At 38.1% G+C, this 18,986-nt stretch overlaps 2 protein-coding genes and 1 long non-coding RNA gene across 3 annotated transcripts in view; 1 reads left to right on the plus strand and 2 right to left on the minus strand.

Annotated features, from left to right (window-relative positions):
• The window catches only part of LOC143183267 (uncharacterized), a 106,965-nt gene that overhangs the window by 26,049 nt on the left and 61,930 nt on the right, over positions 1 to 18,986 (plus strand). The gene's annotated exons all lie outside the window — the stretch shown is intronic.
• The window catches only part of For (cGMP-dependent protein kinase for), a 50,157-nt gene that overhangs the window by 17,844 nt on the left and 13,327 nt on the right, over positions 1 to 18,986 (minus strand). Inside the window, exon 2 of the mRNA XM_076384778.1 lies at positions 7,427 to 7,593. Within this exon, the coding sequence (XP_076240893.1) occupies positions 7,427 to 7,593 (167 nt within the window). The remainder of the gene's footprint in view (positions 1 to 7,426; positions 7,594 to 18,986) is intronic.
• Positions 1,076 to 1,973, minus strand: LOC143183266 (uncharacterized). The gene is made up of 2 exons (XM_076384782.1): positions 1,240 to 1,973; positions 1,076 to 1,181 (listed from the first exon to the last, which is right to left on the minus strand). Exons 1-2 carry the CDS (start codon positions 1,685 to 1,687, stop codon positions 1,171 to 1,173), a joined length of 459 nt encoding a protein of 152 aa, XP_076240897.1. The 5' UTR covers positions 1,688 to 1,973; the 3' UTR covers positions 1,076 to 1,170.

The raw sequence follows: 18,986 nt of genomic DNA on the forward strand, positions 1-18,986 counted from the left end.
GCGACTTCATATTTTTCCTTTTCTGTCTAAGTTTTTACCATTCACGAAATACGTAGTATTTACTAAGAATTCGCGGAGAGATGTTTTGATCTATTTGCATACCACGTTCAGAAGATCCTGTCAATGACCACGACTAATAATCGAACACCTACGTGTCCAATCGTCGACAAATATCGGGTCGACTGACAATAAGATTTCATTCCAGTCAGGATTATGCTACTCATGTAGCTCAACGCGTATCGAATTCGACAGAATATTTTAACTGTTCTTACAATCTATTCAAAATACAAATGCAGCTGGCCTATCAAACAACCTTCGTTCGCGATTCACTCGAATAAACATCTTCAAATCGAGATTGCAACACAAAAGTTACGACACAGAGATAGATTCACTTCCGATCAAAATTTACATTATTAACTGGATATGTCTGGTGTCTCCGAAAGCCTTGGGAAAACAAATATGTTGATATCGAGATACATACCGTCAAGTTAATTCCTAAGATGATAGAATGACGGAAATACATTTTTTTTTACACATTCAGTTAAAAGTACAAATAAACCAGTTAATATCACAAATTAATTTCGTCTGCAGTTGTAATGTCTCTTATCTAACATTCACCTGAAGATAAAAATGTGTGGATCGAATGTCGAATGTAGTAATGAAGTTTAATACAAATTATTTGATTTGAATAAATGCGTAAATAGCTAATGTGAACAGATAATGTATTCGAAACGCCAGTGTATTTTACCAATGCTAAATCAGTAATTACTTTCCAAGTATCCAAGATGTGTAGATAGCCTTATAGCAGTTAGAAAAAATACTGAGTGATGCGTATGAGTAATCAGATGTAATAAGTGAAGCAATTAAATCTCTAAATTATTCATGTCTCAAAAATCCACATTTGTACTACTTGTCGATTCAAGGATTCCCATAGAATCAGTTCCAAAAATTAGAAAAACTACTACTGTAGTAGACTCTTCAAACTATTTGCCACCTCATATAAGGCCAGTCCGCCCTAATATTCCTCTACTTCCGGTACAGCAACTGTACCCAATGTAGTGCCTTTAGAACCGTCCACCCAAATATCAAACCAAGCTACTCCATCATTTGTCGCTCCATACAAGATCTCAACACTTCCTAAAATATCTATCTTCTTCATCTCCATAGAAGTCAACATTCCCCTAAATACAAACACGTTAAACGTCGCTATTGGTTAGCCAAAATCATCGAAGAGAATACCTTCACGCTGTCGTCTCCTGGCAGGAGGCGGAGCCCCAGTTCGCCGTCTCCTGGCGTAGGTGTGAACTGGTACTATCAACCTCGGCCTCGGTATAAGAAATCCACCTTGGTTATTGCCACTCTGATTCACCTCGGACGTCTCGCTGTCGGTGGTGGCAGAGCTACTCGATCTCCTCGACTCCGAGTCCTCTCTAGCAGCCGAGCTGACCCGGCTACCCTCCAGGACACCCTCCAGTTGCGAGATGACCTCCGCGTACGGTTGCCTGTACTGGTCGTTCTGCTCCCTGGCAGGGGCCTTGCTCCTCGCGTTGTTCGTCCAGTTCACTCCACATTCACGCCAGCTGGCCTCATAAAGGAGCTCCATCGCTCTGCCTCGGGTCGCGTCAGGGTCCAGCAGCAGCTCTGGGTCCTCTAGGACAGCTCTGCCAGGATAGCTTCTTATCTTCATCTTTAGAAAGCTTCTCTAATTGTCCTTTTTCGCGAAATGGATTATAAGAAGAGTTCTATGTTCATTTGAAGTTGTTTAGTTAGGCAACAGGATGACAGATCTGCTCAGGAGCAATAATTAGCAGACTTTCGCTCAGAGGAGCGACCTTGGTCATGATTCACTTTTAACCAGTCTCTGCGATTTTCTTCACAGATATAGGTTATGGTCTACGTGGTTCAGGTTTATTAATTATAGTAGCTTGGTCTGCCAGTAGTCTATCGAAGAAATAGTCTCCGAGGCACTTTCGCTTTCGCCGGGTATTTTCTTGAAGATTTACCGTGGGAACGCGAAATTCGACACTGCCTGCGGGCTGATCTGGCGTTCATCCAGCAGGAAGATCGATGCTTCACTCTTTTCGACCACGATCGCTTCCGTCTGACTCTGCCTCAGCTACCGAGTCAACAATCGTTCATTGGGATGCTGTAATCATTCTCAGACGATGTTGAGTCCTAAATTATAGAAGCACACACGTGTATCTACACGTTGTGTCTCACGTCTTCTATCTTCGATAGCGTTGAGGCTCTAGCATCCATTTATCGCGAGCTATTATGAATCTTTCTCGGTTCATATTTCAAGGACCAATGCGAAATAATTAAGAAATAAGTAAGAAAAGGTTTCAAGACTTTAGAGTGGCTAATTCCAGACGTAGAGAACAATAAGCGACGAGGGATCTATTTTTAGCCCCAGCTCGATCCGTTCCGATATAAATCGCGGTTCACGGATACGCCGATTCTCGAGCAAAGCGAGGCTTCTTGCTGTGGGACGATAATCACTGTTGTCACAGAGGTGCACTCTTCCCACTGGATGATCTCTGTTTCTCTCTGCTTCGACCCTGCATCCTCCTCTGATGCCTTCGAACGGTACTGACTTCAATGCTTCACATTCTTCTCTGACAATCCTCTGAAGAGCAAAACCGTTCAGCTCAAGAGGATTCTACCATTTTACCATCTCATCCCGAGGTCCTCTTCGTGTGAAGGTAACGGTCAACCGGCGCTAGCATAAGCCTAGTGTCGCGTATCCGGGGTTACTGGGAACGATAGGTCGATAGATCGATCAGTTGCGTAACGAGATCCAATTGTTGAAGAATCAGGCTCGCTAGTTCCGTTTTCGCTTATGCGGTTGTCGTTTTCGTTCTCCAAAATCTTCTAGCGAAGTGGCGACGAGGGTCAATGGAAAATCGAGTGGCTGAGCGAGGAAACAGAGATTTTCTCACAAAGGACAATGCCTGGACAGGATCCTGGCGTCGCGCGAACAAGGACACCACCAGGACCACTCCTTCGAGACTGACGCTCACTGACAGCGTTCACGACTGGTGAAAAGTACGCCCGCAAAGACCGTGCACGAGAAACTCCCTTCCTCTACGGCTGCTAATCCCCCACCATCGGTGCTGTTAGCGAGAGAAAGGACAGTGGTTCTCAGCTGATCTCGGGTACAGTTGATAGAGCCACTCCTACGTAACATACAGGGTGACCACGAACACAGGCAGAATCGTTCTTCGGATAATTTCATACTTTGGTGAATTCTAAGAGTAGAAAGTGATGGTACGCAGCCAGCCAGAGACATTGAGCTGGTGTTGGGGTCTGCTGAAGATGCATTTCATTTTGGAGTCTGATATAAATATGCACCTTCATTAAGTCCTGGGTTAAGAATTCCCGAGAGGGTGTTGGGAATTTTTTGAAATTTGACATTTTAGGGCTGACTAACAGTGTCTATCTTAATTAATCACTTGTTACTTCGTGGTTCTGCTGATTGGGTATAATTTTTGTAGTTGAAGGAAAGTGAGTACTTTCTCGCATTAAACTGTGGGATACAGAAGATAGTCATAATGCAGAGTTTGAATTTCTTTTTCATTTGAAGTTCTGTGACTCCTTATTTAAAAATTTAGTATGACTATATCGTGTTTCTAAGAATCAAAATGTTTGCTTCATCGCGAAGTGGAAAATGATAAGAGGTATCCTTTTACTTGGTTAGTTCACTATAAGTAGCGCTGAAATTATATACCCTAATTATGAGAACAAGATCGAGTGATACTGCGCGGACGTCTGTCAGATAGTGAGAACATTACGAGCAAAAGTGGAGCAATCTAGACTACTAGAATCGTTTTCCATGTTTGATGGTTGATTCATCTGGATCTCTGTTCCAAATCTTATGTTTATTTCATCGAAATATTTTTCATTTTTTAGCGAAACCAGATTCCTTAGTGAATTATTTGGTTTGTTGGTTACTTTTAATGCGTATATTATGAAATACTCCTTTTTCTCAATTTTCCTTACCATTTCAGCTAGCAATTACATGGAAATAATTGTAAAATGGGTACCTTGGAATGCAATTTCATCAAGTTAATATTTGATCCTATCGTGATTTTATTTCGTGTAATAAAATGTTCCACTAATGCTGACAGTAACGCTATGCAACCTCATTAACGCACTTTCAGTCGATCTTCCCTACACTTAATTCTGACTGATAAAATCTTCCAGTGACCTTATCTTTGAACCACTACTATGACCTTACTTATTTAGTATTCGAACCTTGGTAAGGTTTGAAAATTTGTTTAATTTAGTCTACATTCCTACCTAATCTAGATTAAGGTGCTACTACTGGTATAATAATCAATATTTAATGGTATACAAAGTCATACACATGACTTGCATACGAGATTATTATTTATTCCTTAATCTTGGGAACGTAACCTAAGCGATAGGAGTAGATAACAGGTTCGTGCTACTCATTACTGGAGCAGTCATTGAAATAGATTAGAATTTGACCTCTGAGTTCAAAGCTAAGTTTAAATTCAAGTATTTCATCAATTATTGTTTTAAAATTCATAAAACTTAAATATATAAGATTGTAGAATAATTTATGCATTTATTATTTCACTAACTAATATAGTCGCAACGTTTTCCATTAAAAAACACTTTCTACTAATAGTAAACTGTTTTGACAAGTTAAAAGGGGAATTGACAAGAGATTTGACACGAATCTCAAATTTAATTACAAGGAAGTAAACCGCGGCTTCAATCACGTTTCGTGTTTTCCTCTTACTTCACCGAGAGATTAATTTATTGAATCGTTCCGAAGATGTATCATTTCACAAATATACCGAATCGATGCGTTAATTGCTATGCTGTTATAGTACGCGAACTTCCGAGAGAAAGGACAGTGGTTCTCATCTCGTTATGGGATAATACGATTCTGAATCCCTTGTTGATTGCAAAATTGAGAATTGTGCAATGTAAAGTATTCCATGGTATTCATGAATATTTATTAAGATTTCTAGCTGTATAACTTCAAACAGTATCGGTGCAATAACAATAACAATATAAGATACGTGATGTACTTCCACTAGGAACAAAAGATAAACCAAAGTTATGATAAATTAAGTGTTACTTTCCTTGCTCTCATATCAGTTTGTGACGCAATCTCACACTGTTGCTCAAAATTTTTACGCCATACGAGGACGTCATATGTTTACACAACTGGTCATGGTGTTGTTCGTGAACTCACCAATCATGTTCAACACGTGTGACTGGACATATATAGGCGCCGAAAGTAAAAGGAAATTGCAGAAAGGATGTTATGAATACACATATCATGACTCAGAAATTGCTCATTAAACTGTGTCAACATATTCTACTGTCTCAATAAACATAATTAAAGAAGCTTCCTATTAACAATTATGACCAGTCATTGATATTTCTATCAAGTAATTGAGACCAAGTAATCAATCGTAGAATCATTTCACCCTTTCGTTTAATTAATTTTCTACTTGTCATGTAAGGAATTTATTCATTTTTTCCTGTTATCTCTATGGATAATTGCAACTCACTGTTCTCACTTGCTCGGAAATAGAATTCTTATTAAAATTTTGGAGTTGTTTATCCTCCCTTTTCGTGGAAACGACGCAAGGTGAATTCACGCATTGTTTTCCAATTTTTTCCAAGACGTGGTACGAAATCGCGCGAGTAGATCGTAAAGATTCGTATCGAGTAAACGATGCCAGGATTTCGAAAACATCAGCGATCGAAGTAGAAAACGAAATTCACTTTTGAACACGACTCGGATACTTGTCATTAGAAAAGGACGTGGGATATATTTTCAGCAACATTTTATTTATAACTACCGTTACGGGAACCGGTTTTTCGGAAGAAAAGGCAATGCTCGAATCGCAGGGTTCTTGTAAAAAGCGATGAATCATACGTTGCGTGGCTGCTCAACAGGATCTGAGCAAGCTTTACCGAGAACTTTTCCTTGGCTAAGTGAAAATCGAACCGAACAGGGATGTCGCACCTTTAATATATTCTATCTCCCTTACTTTTATCTCGATAGATGCAGATTGAAACCAAATGAACGGAATGGAGTTAAGTGTAATTGCAATTAGCTAAGAGTGAGTCTGAGAGTAATGTCTATTTGTCTCTATTGATTAAAATACCTACGTTTGTCATTTGATTTTCTTCCATCTCATGGTACCCGTAGAATCTAAACCCATTTGCTTCTAAATATAGACGATATTAATCACACATCAGGGTACAGTAATGGAGGAGATGAGTCAGAAGACATAGAGTACTTTTTGTGCTGGAGAAGAGACGTATTTATTGCGTGAAATATAATATAAAATATATTCTAAAGAAGAGAAACGGAAATACTTCACAATAAAAGTCTTAAACTGTTTTGCAATCAGAAGTCCCGTTGTCGAATTGAAACAAAAACCATTAATCGTATATTTAACCCTTGGCGCGAAAGTTGACTTTAAAGTGCAGGAGACCATTTGTTAATTTTAAAACACTTTCACTATCTTTAATACACTTCCCCTCTAATTTCACCAAACTTCCAATTACATCAAAATAGACAACGATAATAAAAAAATGTTAATTTCATGGAAAATTTCCAATAGCACGGTAGATAGCAAAAGTATCTTAAATATCTACTATTAAAGGAAACCAGTCGCTCCGTGCTGCAATGCACTTCCGCGACCCTGACAGGAAACCGAATACCAGTTTAGCGTGCTCGAACAACGCGGTTGCGAGTACCATTTGAAGGGGCACTTGCAAACACAGCAGCGAGAATCGCGAAAATGTCAGGTCGCACTAGCACGAAATTTCCGATTCGCGATACGCGGAGAGCGTAACGCTGCTCGGATGCAGGAAACAATAGCCGTCCTTCGTGCACGGTCGGTGAATAAACTGGAATTACATGGCACGGACGAGATTAAACGCCATTGCAATTCTGTCAGTCAAAGCTCCTTCGCCCGAGACGATTTTCCGCCTATACACGCAATGTGTCCATTACAGCTTGACTAATTGCGCTATTTGTAATCTCAGAGCTTGGAAAATCGTCGTCGCAGGCGATTCAGTTTGGCAAATTTGACGCTAAATCATTTTGGAAGAGGTGCAATTCTTGAAACTGTTGGTCTCGCGTATTTATGAAGCTTTGCATTCAGATTTCTGAATACGCTCCAGATCTCAATATTGTGTGGTGACCTTAGGATGACCTTAAGGTGACCATCATATGACTTTGAGAGTATTTGAAAATCTGTTTTCCTAGATGATCTTCAGTAGATCTAGGGTACGTGGTTTTTCGTTTTAGTATTTTTTTTTCACGTTTTTTTGAACACCTTTTTTTAGTTTGTTAAATTTTTCGTAATATCCACTTTTCTAAATTGAATGAAACTTGGCTTTGAATAATGAAGAAGTAGCAACTCACCTTCCATAACATAGACAATGGAGCCGACATCTCCCTCGCGTATGATGGTCGAACCAGCCGAAAACGTGACAGGATACATGCAATCCACAATCTCCCGGATCTGCGTTAATTCCAGGTTCTTCATAAAGTCATTGTCCAATATGGCAGCTTTGATCAACTCACGGGACCTGTGAATTAAAAGCAAAATCAATACGATTTGTATCAGATTCCTTGCTTCAGTCTAATAAAACAGAATCATTATTATATATTCATGATCATAACGAAAATATTTTAGCGGAGAAGTAACTTGACTAAAAGGTTAATTAACCTTTAGAATGAAAGTGGAAAGTAAATTCCTTTTAACCCGACATTAGATCGGGTAGTTAAAATTTTCGTGACTTGTAGAGCTGCCAGTAACTTTCACCCTTTTTCTAATTCTACGAAGCTGTGCTTCGTGTGCGTACACATTTAATTAAGTAGATGCCTTTTGGAAGAGTTACGACAGAGAATTAATTCTGGGAATTTTATCTACTCGTACTACTTGTTTTTAAATTCCAACAAAAAGTAATAATTTTTGCATTTGGCAGCACAGAAGTTCTTTGAAACTAACCACATTTTTCTTCTATGCAGTGTAACATTTCTACATCCGTAAATATGTGTGCATAGAAGAGATTCATTATTTTATGTAAATGACTGCACTTATACGTATAAAACTATAGTACATATTAGGCAAAATTATTCCATTCACGTTAAAACCTTTTTATTAATATATTAAATATATTACGAATTCTATGCCAAAAAGATTATTTGTGAAACAATTGGTTTCAGAAATGACACGTTCTCAGCTTCTTTTTTGTTTACCGATTGATATTTTCCAAATTTCAGGTGTTTTCAAAAATTCAATTGGTCCACTCCACTTAAGTGAGAACCACTTAGAACAATTCCTCATTTATTTTAAATATAATTTTGCCTTTTATATTATTCTTAAAAAAATATCCACCTGCATTGATTAATAGTTTCGCGAAGATTCCTAGAAGCTTCATGGTTATTATCCTGCTAACTACCCACGTTGAACACTGAACATTACACATAGTCAATGTTCCGAAGGTAATGATCGCGTTTATTCGTAGAGTGAAACATCAAAAGCACCGAACCGTATTTACCACGTCACACCTGTTGTACATTTTGTGATACCGCACATTATACCTTACACAAACCGCGTGTAACAATAACGTGGCGAGTGTAAATTAAGTCATAACAGATTAGTAATTCGATAATCAGGCACAAAGTAATTAGAACATTGTTATTACGCAAAAGATTTGAGTATTTGACTAACTGAATATTCGAAAACTTACAGCCTGTACGCTACATGTAGAAAAGCAACCCGAAAGAGGTTGATTAAGAAATAATTCAAGCTAACGAAGTGGCGTGCTTTGCATTGAGAACAATTCCATACTAAACATCTTGTCACGTACTTTCGCAGTGACACGATTTGTATGTACGAGACCATGGTTCTAGATTACGTAACCTACGACGAAATTTCACTGTTAATAATAGTTATGGTGATCGTCCAGTCATCGATCTTCTTTGCTTGACCTCGAATTCATTAACGACTGTTTTGTGCTAGGTGCTTCGTTAAATCTCCTGTCAGAAGGATCTCTTGAGTAACTTTCGAAGAGCATTTTACATGTACTCACACAAGATCTTATTGATATGCAAAATTTTTGACTGCAAATTAATCTTTGGTTTTATCTGATTTTCTACTTGAATTTAGTACTTTGGGAGACTTGATTTGTTCAGCACATTAAATCTATAGTTTTAAACACAGTATTGTACCTTTTCAGTTTCTGAAACTTGACGACCACTTTGGTGTCTTTGGAGAGTGGCTCCGCGGAAATTGCTTGTCTCTTGGACCTTTGATAAGAGTCAACGGTGCCAGAGGTTACTCTGAAGTCGACGATTTGTCGGAACTTGTCGATTTCATTCTGGAGGTAACGAATGGTAATGTCCCTTTCTTCGAGGGCTTTTTCGAGTATCTCGATCACTTCATCGCGGCGACGGAGCGCTTCTGTTCTTTCGTACAGAAGCCTCTTTAGATCTCGTATCGAATCCATGATTCTTTAATGTTCTATTATTGCCGAGTTTCGTTTATTGCTGCAGCCTCATTGGTTTATGTGCCATGCACTGATTTTTTCTTGGGAATCACTGACGTTTTTTATTAGATCATTTTCACTGATTTAGAGACATTTTCATGATGGTTTTAAACACCTGTTTAAATTGAAGGTGATGCATTTCTTTTATTATATTTTCGGTTTCTTCGAGAGAATTTTTTACTGCTCTAGGTCTGCTAGAGGTTTGGAGAGCGAAGAGTAATTAACAAAAAACTATCAATTCAATTTCATTTCAATTGTGTTACCGGAAAACTACTCAACTTTAGAATCAATAAATTTGGTAGCAATATCAAGATAACGAGTTATTTTAAAAGGGACACAGAGTATTCTCATAGCGATTCGATATCCGATAATCGAAGTTAGTGTCTGTAGATATTGAATGAACTACTTCACTAGCTCAGATTAGAAAAATTATTCAGCTTGAATTTCTTAGAAGATAACACATATTCACTGTCTTTAATAGGTTATTCATTATTAATAAGTTTAGTAGTTAAAAACTTTAATTATTGTACGATGTGCATAACTAAAAAAATTATTACTACAAATATATAGAAGTTAAATAATGACTATTTTTAACCACACTTAGTATTTATAAAATATTTGTCGTTAGTGTTATCTAAGAAATGTTCATTTCAACTGAAAATTCCACATATCATGATAATCATAATTACGATACTATAATCACAAATCACTAGTAGCGTCCACTAAATTCAAAGTTTTTTTTTACTTGATAAGAATGATCTTCACTATTTTCACAATAAACTTATGTATCAAAGTTTTGGATTTGTGCCATTTGTCAATTAAGAAATTTAATAGTTGATTAATAGACGAATCAGTCGACTAATCGTGACGCAGGTGTATTTCAAAGTTTCTAATAAGCTATTAAATACATATTCCGTCAAGTTTCAATTAAAATACTAATTATCGTGACAAATTAATCATACCATAGATCCACAAATTAAAATTTGTCGCATAGTTACCTATGATTTAACAAATCCCTTCTTAAACTCAACTTTAACTTAACTACTATTAATCAAAATTCCGTTTTCAATAATTCCAAGCTTTCCTAAAAAAAAATAAAACAACTGGTCCATCAACTCAGTTACCGGTTCTCCAGAATAGCCTTGAAAATGACTCTTCACCACTCCAGGCAGTAATATTCTCTCAAAAAAACTTAATAATCTCGGTATCCTCTCAAACAAAGCAACAAAAATGAAGTAAAACAACGAAGACAGGTGTGCAATAAAGAACCAGCACCATCCCTAGTCACCAAGTAAGATCTGTCCTCAAAGATCGTCCTTCTCCTTATCGTCCTTACAAGACCACTTCCATTCAGTAACACGCGAGTCAGTGGATGCGCTGCGTAACCAACACCTCAAAGGTTCGCCGTCGAACTGATCAGAAAGGATCGCTGGTAGCGAACGTTGTTGGTCGCGCGTAGGGCGACCACGACTAACGAGCACCGAGTTCGCGCACCGTCTATTTTTGAGTTATAATCGCGACTCGTGCTTCCTTGAAACCAGAACGCGTATATAACACGGCTAGCCGACCAGCCGGCTGTGTCGTCTTTCGAAAATGGTCCCCTTTCACCGAGGCTCCTCTTGGCCCTCGAACCGAACGCGTGACCAGCGTCCCCTGTTGGTTGATGCTATCGATTCTATTCGAAAGTCTAACGATTTTCACGGCGAATAGGGTCGACCAAGTTTGGAAAAGGTGTTGGATCTGTTGGACAATTTTTGTCGCGTTTTTGGAGCATACTTTTTAGTGGGAGGTACCTATTTTTTAGTTTGTCATTTTTTTGTGGGAGGCGTGGGCAAAGTGGCGAATTGTGAATCTAAAGATAATTTAAATTTTTAGTGATAGGTGAGAAAGTAGGACTTGGAAAATTGAAAAAAAAATGGAGCAAACTTATGAAGTAATAATTTTTTTTATGACACCATTTTCTTAATGGTCTTTTTTTAATAGTTGAATGGAGATCTGGAATCATTTCAAGAAATTGAGACACTGAGAGTCATAGAACGAATTCATGTGGTACAGCACGTATAAGGAAATCCAAATACATTTATTCAGTTTTCCTTATTGTACTTTGATCGTCGCGACATCCATTTATGGAATCGAAATAAATTGCGACAAAAATTGAATTCCAAACGCGAAAAACTAGAGCAGAGCAAATGTCGCTATATTTTAGCAAGTGTTTCGAGAAAGACAAGATCACCTAACATTGCCATTCGTCACCTAACTGATTGCTCGCGAAAGCTCACAACTCATTTTTCAATTTATTTTAGTACCGATAAAAAGAGAGGTTCTCAAAGAACTGAAAAGAAAATTTCTCAAATTCTGAAAAAAAATATGTTAGAAAAAATTGGTTAATCATTTTATGTACATAGAATACACTTGAGTGAAATGTATTTTAAAGTCTCAAGTAGGTTTCATTTCCACATCATTGTTCTCACTACGTACTTTCTAGCCTGTCACCGCTGATGACAGCTCGAGGCGATTTGTGGACCAGTCTCGAAGCAACCTACAGGAGAGACCAACCTTCGTAGTATAGTTACGATCCAGAGGGTTCTCCTTGACTTTGCTGTGCCGCAACTGTCGAGACATACCATTACTACCCTTCACGATTATTAATAGACTCCATGGCTATAAATGGACCTTTAAATTTGTATTTTTGGGAGACTTTTCATAGGTTGCTTCAGACAATTTCTAATACGTTTCTAATAAAAATTTTTCGCTTACTTAGCTTGAGGATATTTTAAACCTTTTTTTACAGCAGAAACAATGGGAGTAGTGTTTTTGTGACTTGTTAGCTATATTTAGAATGCGTATATACGTATCATAACAGAATGCAATTACATACTGTGAATTTCACTTTAATTGTATGTAAATCTATGTATACATGACCTATATTTAGAAAGTTATTTGAGGTATATTTTAAACTATTTTACCCGTTTTACATACTAATTTATAGTTAACAGTTGTTGAACGATTCTGTTTTCAATTACATCTTGACGATAAGAGAAATATGTTTGGTCCTAAATGTTAATTATTGGAAAATGGGGGCGATATTTATGTATATTCAGTAGTAAGTCACGGTGGAGTCATCCTTACTACGTAACTGCATAATTTCCGAGCCATTATTTGTTGTTTCTCATTTTTATTACGAAACATGGGGAAAATTATACCCATTAGAACTACGTGGCCTATCAGCTATTAATAGACTGGAGACGAGTACGATTACTCGTTGCCACTCGCCGAGGATTTATTATTTCTTGCGCGAATGCTAGACCTTATCATTTCTAAAATGTCAGGTATTCTTAAAATCCGTCTCTCAGGCATCACGATAAGGCAGAAAAGGAACTAGTACTTAGTCTGACCAGAGAACTAAAATTCAACAAAAAATTGCTCAATTACTTTCAATTTTCTTCATAGATTATTCAAACACTGAGATACTAATCAGCAGAATCTCAAAATAAGTCTCCTAAGTTGTAACATACCCTCCATCATGTTTTCAAAAATGCAGCTGCAAAAGAAATGATAAGCTGTCCCTTGTCCCTAATTTACAGTCTCAGATAAAAGTGTAAATTCAGCTGATAAAACTATTCTTGGTACTTTTGTGGCCCTGTGGTTGCCAGCACTGCTCGATGGAAGGTGCACGTGGTCTCCAAACGAGACCTTGCCTCACTTTTCAAGGTGTATCATCAGAACACGACAGCAGCGAGCTATTGTTGTGCGTCGGGTTGCACGTAGGCCACGATCCTTCGACGAGCCCATTATGGGACATCCCGTTTGAATTATTTAAGCCGCGTACAGGCCGAAACCAGCGTGTTTCCGTTGCACAATCGCGATAATGCCCACGGAGAAGTAAAGGCGGCTCGAATTTAGCGAAAATCCGGCATTGTTTTGCAAGCACCTTCGTTAGCCGAACACTTGCTCAATGAGCGTTGCAAATCCTACGCGAAACGTGATGTTGCATGTCTGATATGTTGCGGACGCTGTCTACTGAAGACAATTTGCGACATAAACGCCATGGAGGGTTTTTGATTTGGTAACTTCTGGGGAATTTTTTTCTGGGAATTGAAACTAGTTTCTATGAAATAGTAGGGTACTAAATTAAAATATTTAGGTATTAGATTTCCAAATTCAAGCAAGTATAAAAGTTCCTAATTTCCAAGAAAGTAGAAAGTTTCCTACTTTTTCGTTATTGAGATTAATTTTTAGGTTTAATAGTGACAGAAGAGTAAAATAATTCGTGAAATTAGGAACTAGTTTGCGACAATTTATTAGTATTCGAGTAATGGCTTGTGGAGTTAAAGTGTTGTCATTGAGTTCACTCATCTACTTTAAATTCGTAAGTTGTTCGTAGGACTATCAATCAAGTTGTGACTTTTGACTCCATTACCAAAAATCTTCGTATATTTTTTCTTTTTCTGGAAGCAGACAATTTAGATGCTAGACATATAACTGTAAATTAGATTTGAAATTTTGAGTTCTGGTAGTAGAGACTATGATGTCAAAGTTCGTTGATTTACTTTGTCGACTGGAGCGAGGAGGCGTGGTCGATCAATATGAAATTGTTAAAGATCTCGTACTACACGTCATATACTCATCACGAGGCCATTGGTGTAATCATTAAAGCATCAAAACTTGATAAAAAAAGAATTTGATTACAATCCACGTATTCAGGTTTATAATCAAGCTACAAGTTAGTGATTACAAATTACTACGCAATCCATTTATAGTCAAAGAGTCATTATCGATAACTGAAACGTTACTGAGATACCAAAAGTAAGAGACCATACTTTCTAAGCCATTTTGGCGTTTCTCTAGATAAGATCAAGTAAAAATCCGATAAAAAGTTTCACGAATGTTGTGGTCGATTTGCCAAAAGAATTTCGCAAATTTCTTGTCCACGACTGAATGCGCGAGCAAAGTGGAAACGTTTGTTATTTGGCTCTTTTATTCGATCGCTCTCCTCTTACTACGTCACCGCGACGAAAAATGATTTAATTGAACGCCAAGGTTGAATCAGGCCTTTCGATTCGAACCAAAGAAAGAATTTATCGCGTGCCATCAATGTTTCGGTTGTTATCAAGGACTTTGACGAAGTCGACATTAATACAGATCATTAATCGACTCGAGAGCAATTTAAACGTTTTGTTAAAAGAAGCAAAATAAGTCAATTCGTTTTTCTTAACAGACCTTCACACACAGTGATACCAACCGTTTTCAAAGACTTCACAAACGCAAAATGGCGATGAAGAGAGGTTCCATTTAGGGGGCAAAAATGCACATAATCTTCACCAATTCAGTAACAATTGTATAAAGAATTCAGTCCACTCGAACACAACACAACACGTTTGAGAGCTGTTTATCGAAGCACGTGAATCAAACAGAGCGTAAAATCGATTTCTTTTGGAGTGATGTATGTAGTCTTGGCAGATGCACTTGTTGCACATACTTGCGATAAGATTTTAACGGAAACGTGCTATTTTTATAACGTGGCACGAAACGATTCGTGATGATAACTGTGAAATATCGGTCGAACGTGTGAGGCAATTTGTACTTGAAATGTAAAGTTCGTTGCACTCGGTGAGCAAATCAGGATGCGGGCCACACATTTTATCTTCTTTTGTGTGGTATAAGTCCCTTTTTTTACCGATACAATAAATTTGCTTCAGATAAATATGGTCCATCATATACTAACAAGATTGTAAATCAGTAAGAATATAATTTACATGTGATCTTGATTAAAAGGAAATGGAAGATTATTTATATACTTCTTCAAGGGGTTCATTACCTTAACAATCTGGGGGAAACTGTAATAACTATACACAATTCTTTATATTCCCCTGATTCACTCACAATTAGTATCAGAACAATTGAATTGCACTCATGGGACTGTAGCAACAAAGCCTCCATTTGCAACCCTCTTATATTCTTTTACAAATAAATTGGGCGAGTCCAAGGTCGTAAATTAAGGTTACATTAGGTGACCCCAGACTTCAGAATGATCACGTAAACGAGGTGAAGCAAAAACGTGATTCATGGGCTATCAAGGTTGAAAGGGAACCGCCGAGAACAAAAATTGCCCTGCGCTCCTCGGTAATAGTTTGGGAACCTGATTATGCAATGTTTCGTGGTTTTATATCGCTGGGAGAGAGGAAGCTGTTCTATTTACGTGTATCACTTTTACTAATGACCCTGAAGTGGGGATAATCCCTTATGTGCTCCAGGCTATGCATTACCTCGATTCGGCAAAAAATTACGCAACCTATTTTACATACCGATAAATATTCTCGTTTTTTGTGCGTCCATGTAATGTACTTCTCGTGAATTGGCATTCATTATGGATTAAGACTGCTATTACATCATGAATTACAATGGAAACACTGCTTTTGTCCATACTGGATGATGATGGTAGGGGCTAGGGAATTTTGGACTAGAAAATAGGGAAATTCTAGAGAATTTCGAGAGAAGATGTTAGGGGAATCCCTTTAGAGTATGTTACCATTTCTCAGTTTGAACAATTACATGAATGGAATTGGTTTAAAAATATCGAAAAATAATATTTGAAGATTGCAGAACGCCTACACGTTTATTGCGAAGAAGAAATTTTTCAAAACAGTAGTAATATCTTCGAAAATAATACCTCGATCGATAAGTATCAAACAACACACTATCGCGTTTATTTTGATCTCTAAAAATTCTTCAGGACATCAATAGTGCATTGATAAATTTAGCATGGACATTTGCTGAACAATTGATATGAATCATTATCAGTTACTTTACGTCAGATGAAACTGATAACTACACTTTACGACTTTCTTTATACGTTGAAATCTGCAGCAATAACGGGATTAGCAATGCGTAGGCTTTTGTGTTATCATAGTGAGCAAATCCTTGCGAAACTTATTGCGATTGCATAGTCGAACCGTTTGACTCTGACCACAGAATTGCGAACTCATGCTAGTGGAAACTTCTGGGATAGTTACCTACTATTATCTACTATATTTCTACTTGTTTTTAGAATGTCGAAGAATTCAAATTTTCAAATATTTTAGGTGCAAAATTTCAAATTTTTAAATTTTCAAATTTTTCGGGTGCAAAATTTCAAATTTTTAAATTTTCAAATTCTTCGGGTGCAAAATTTCAAATTTTTAAATTTTCAAATTTTTCAGGTGCAAAATTTCAAATTTTTAAATTTTCAAAATTTGTAGTCCCCAAATTTTCAAATATTCAAATATGTAATCGTTCAAAACCCCTTTATTTGTTTAAATTACTGCATTCCAATTCCTAGAATAAAATGCAACCAAATGCACCAACATGCAGCGAGCCCTCTAGAACTACTGACTCTTATGTTCATAATTCATCTCATATAACACATAAGAATTTAAAATATTTCCCTTATCAACACAGCTAACGAAAAATACATACAAAAAAGCTGTTCATTATCGACTTTGCATCGCAGTGCAACTTGTACCGACAGAGTCGTCGATTCAGTGATCGCAGCAGAAAACAGGTGGAGACAGAAGGTGAAAGGAACTCGCGAGAAGGCGCCACTGACCAGCCGAGTTATCTCGAGGAGGCGCTAATTCGCTCGTTGGTTCGCTCGACTCGGAGCTCGTCTCGTCCGGCCGCCTGTGCGGCTTTAACTTTTTAAAATGTCGCCGATGGCCGTGACAGGGTCTATTTTTAGCCGCGTCAAGATAAGCGCGGGAGGAAGGACGAGAGGGACGAGGGACCGGGAGCGAGAGCGAGCGAGGGAACTCCCTCGAGAGAAAGAGAAAAGAGAGATCGAGAGTGGGACAGCCAGTAGCGTAACCGGATGGCATTTTAGTAGGCACTTGGAAAAACACCTGTTTAATTAACTCCCTGTCTGCACCATGATCAATGGTGCTGGGACGAATAAAGGCACAGATTCCACTGTTCTCCTTTCGATGGAATGCCCATTTTGCTGAATCACCCTGTAAACCCATTTTGGTGAGACAGATTGCAGTTCTATGTAACAATCAATCTATGTTTCAAGAGATCACGTGAAAAGTCCCGAGGATAGTGAATCAGCTACGTCAACCAGTCGACGTTTCAATGATAGCAATCTTTCAGATAACTAGAACGAATCACGGATCCTCAAAGAACCGAGTATCTACCTACAATCTAAAAGTTTCAATTTCCCAGTGGCACAGTGGCTACGTAGCAGGCAGACGAGAGGAGCGTCGATTATGCAACTCTTGTTATCAGAGCCCAAAACTGCTAAACGTTGAGCGCGATTCAATTACATCACCGAAGAAGAACGACAAAGTTGGAATAGAAGCTCCGTTAGGGAGCAGACGATCGGAGTGATGGTTGACTGAGGCAGAGGGAGGAGACAGAGAATCAAAGAACTAATTATGCATGACGTCACTCCACTGGTTTCTACAGACGAGTCGAGTGCAACGAGTCGACTCGAGTCGTCACGGCAAGTGGGCCAGAACTTTTCTCTCTCTCTGGTGGCTCTCCCACTCTTTTCTGTTTCCCTCTCGCTGAAGTGCAGTCGCGGCGAAAGCTGTGTCCACACACGAGGAGATTCGTCCTTTTCTGTACAGACGTGGCGGGTGGAGGCAAAAAAATGAGCTCCGAAAGTTTATTGCCTGTAAATCACTGGTGGCTTAAACGCGGTGTTACTCGATGGGTTCGAAGTGGACTTATTAGCTGCAATAACGCTGGCGACGAATAGGAAATTCAATGAGGAGGCTAATTAAGAATTGGGGAACGCGGCATACAAGAATAATTCTCGAGTTATATGGCGAAATAACAAGTCACATTTTTAATGAATACAAATAAGTATGCTAAGGGTTAAATATGGATAACACCATATTCCTAGTCTTTAAACTCTGGTTCTTTCGATGAGTCATCAAGTAAAAAGTAGTAAAAGCTTTAGTAAATGGGTCTTGAATGAGAGTTCGACCTGTTGGGTTAAGTTGCTTCGAGAATTTATGGATGGAGATCGTTATCTGAATTTTTAAGCGAAATAGGCTCCTGATATTACATTGTAATGCACGATATATCTGCTTAAGATTGCTACTGGACGCTTGTACGAGGTTTCTCTTTATTTCTCTTTAGATTGAAGATTGAGTTTTATGCTTGTGATCCGATGGGGTGTGCTGTAGAAACATGCTACGGTTTATTTATGACTCCGATTAATGATGTGTATACGTATAGGGCGGTTTAAAATATGTGGGTATAATTTGGGGAATGAGTTCAGGGCACAAGAGTAATGAAAAAGGTTAGTACAAATATCTGCCTCGTTTGACCTTATCAACTGAGCTAGCGTGAGATTTGAGTAGAGCTTTGCCTTTGAAGGATGTGCTTAAAATGGTCTCGTTGGCCTCCAATAAGAGCTTTTGAAATATTTTCTCGTTAAGATTTCT

Source organism: Calliopsis andreniformis, chromosome 9, assembly GCF_051401765.1.
Source record: "Calliopsis andreniformis isolate RMS-2024a chromosome 9, iyCalAndr_principal, whole genome shotgun sequence".
In the NCBI taxonomy this organism is placed as follows: domain Eukaryota; kingdom Metazoa; phylum Arthropoda; class Insecta; order Hymenoptera; family Andrenidae; genus Calliopsis; species Calliopsis andreniformis.

What these genes read in the sequence shown, in the direction of transcription:
- LOC143183266 (XM_076384782.1), bottom strand. Translation starts at nt 1,687, where the DNA reads ATGAAGATAAGAAGCTATCCTGGCAGAGCTGTCCTAGAGGACCCAGAG.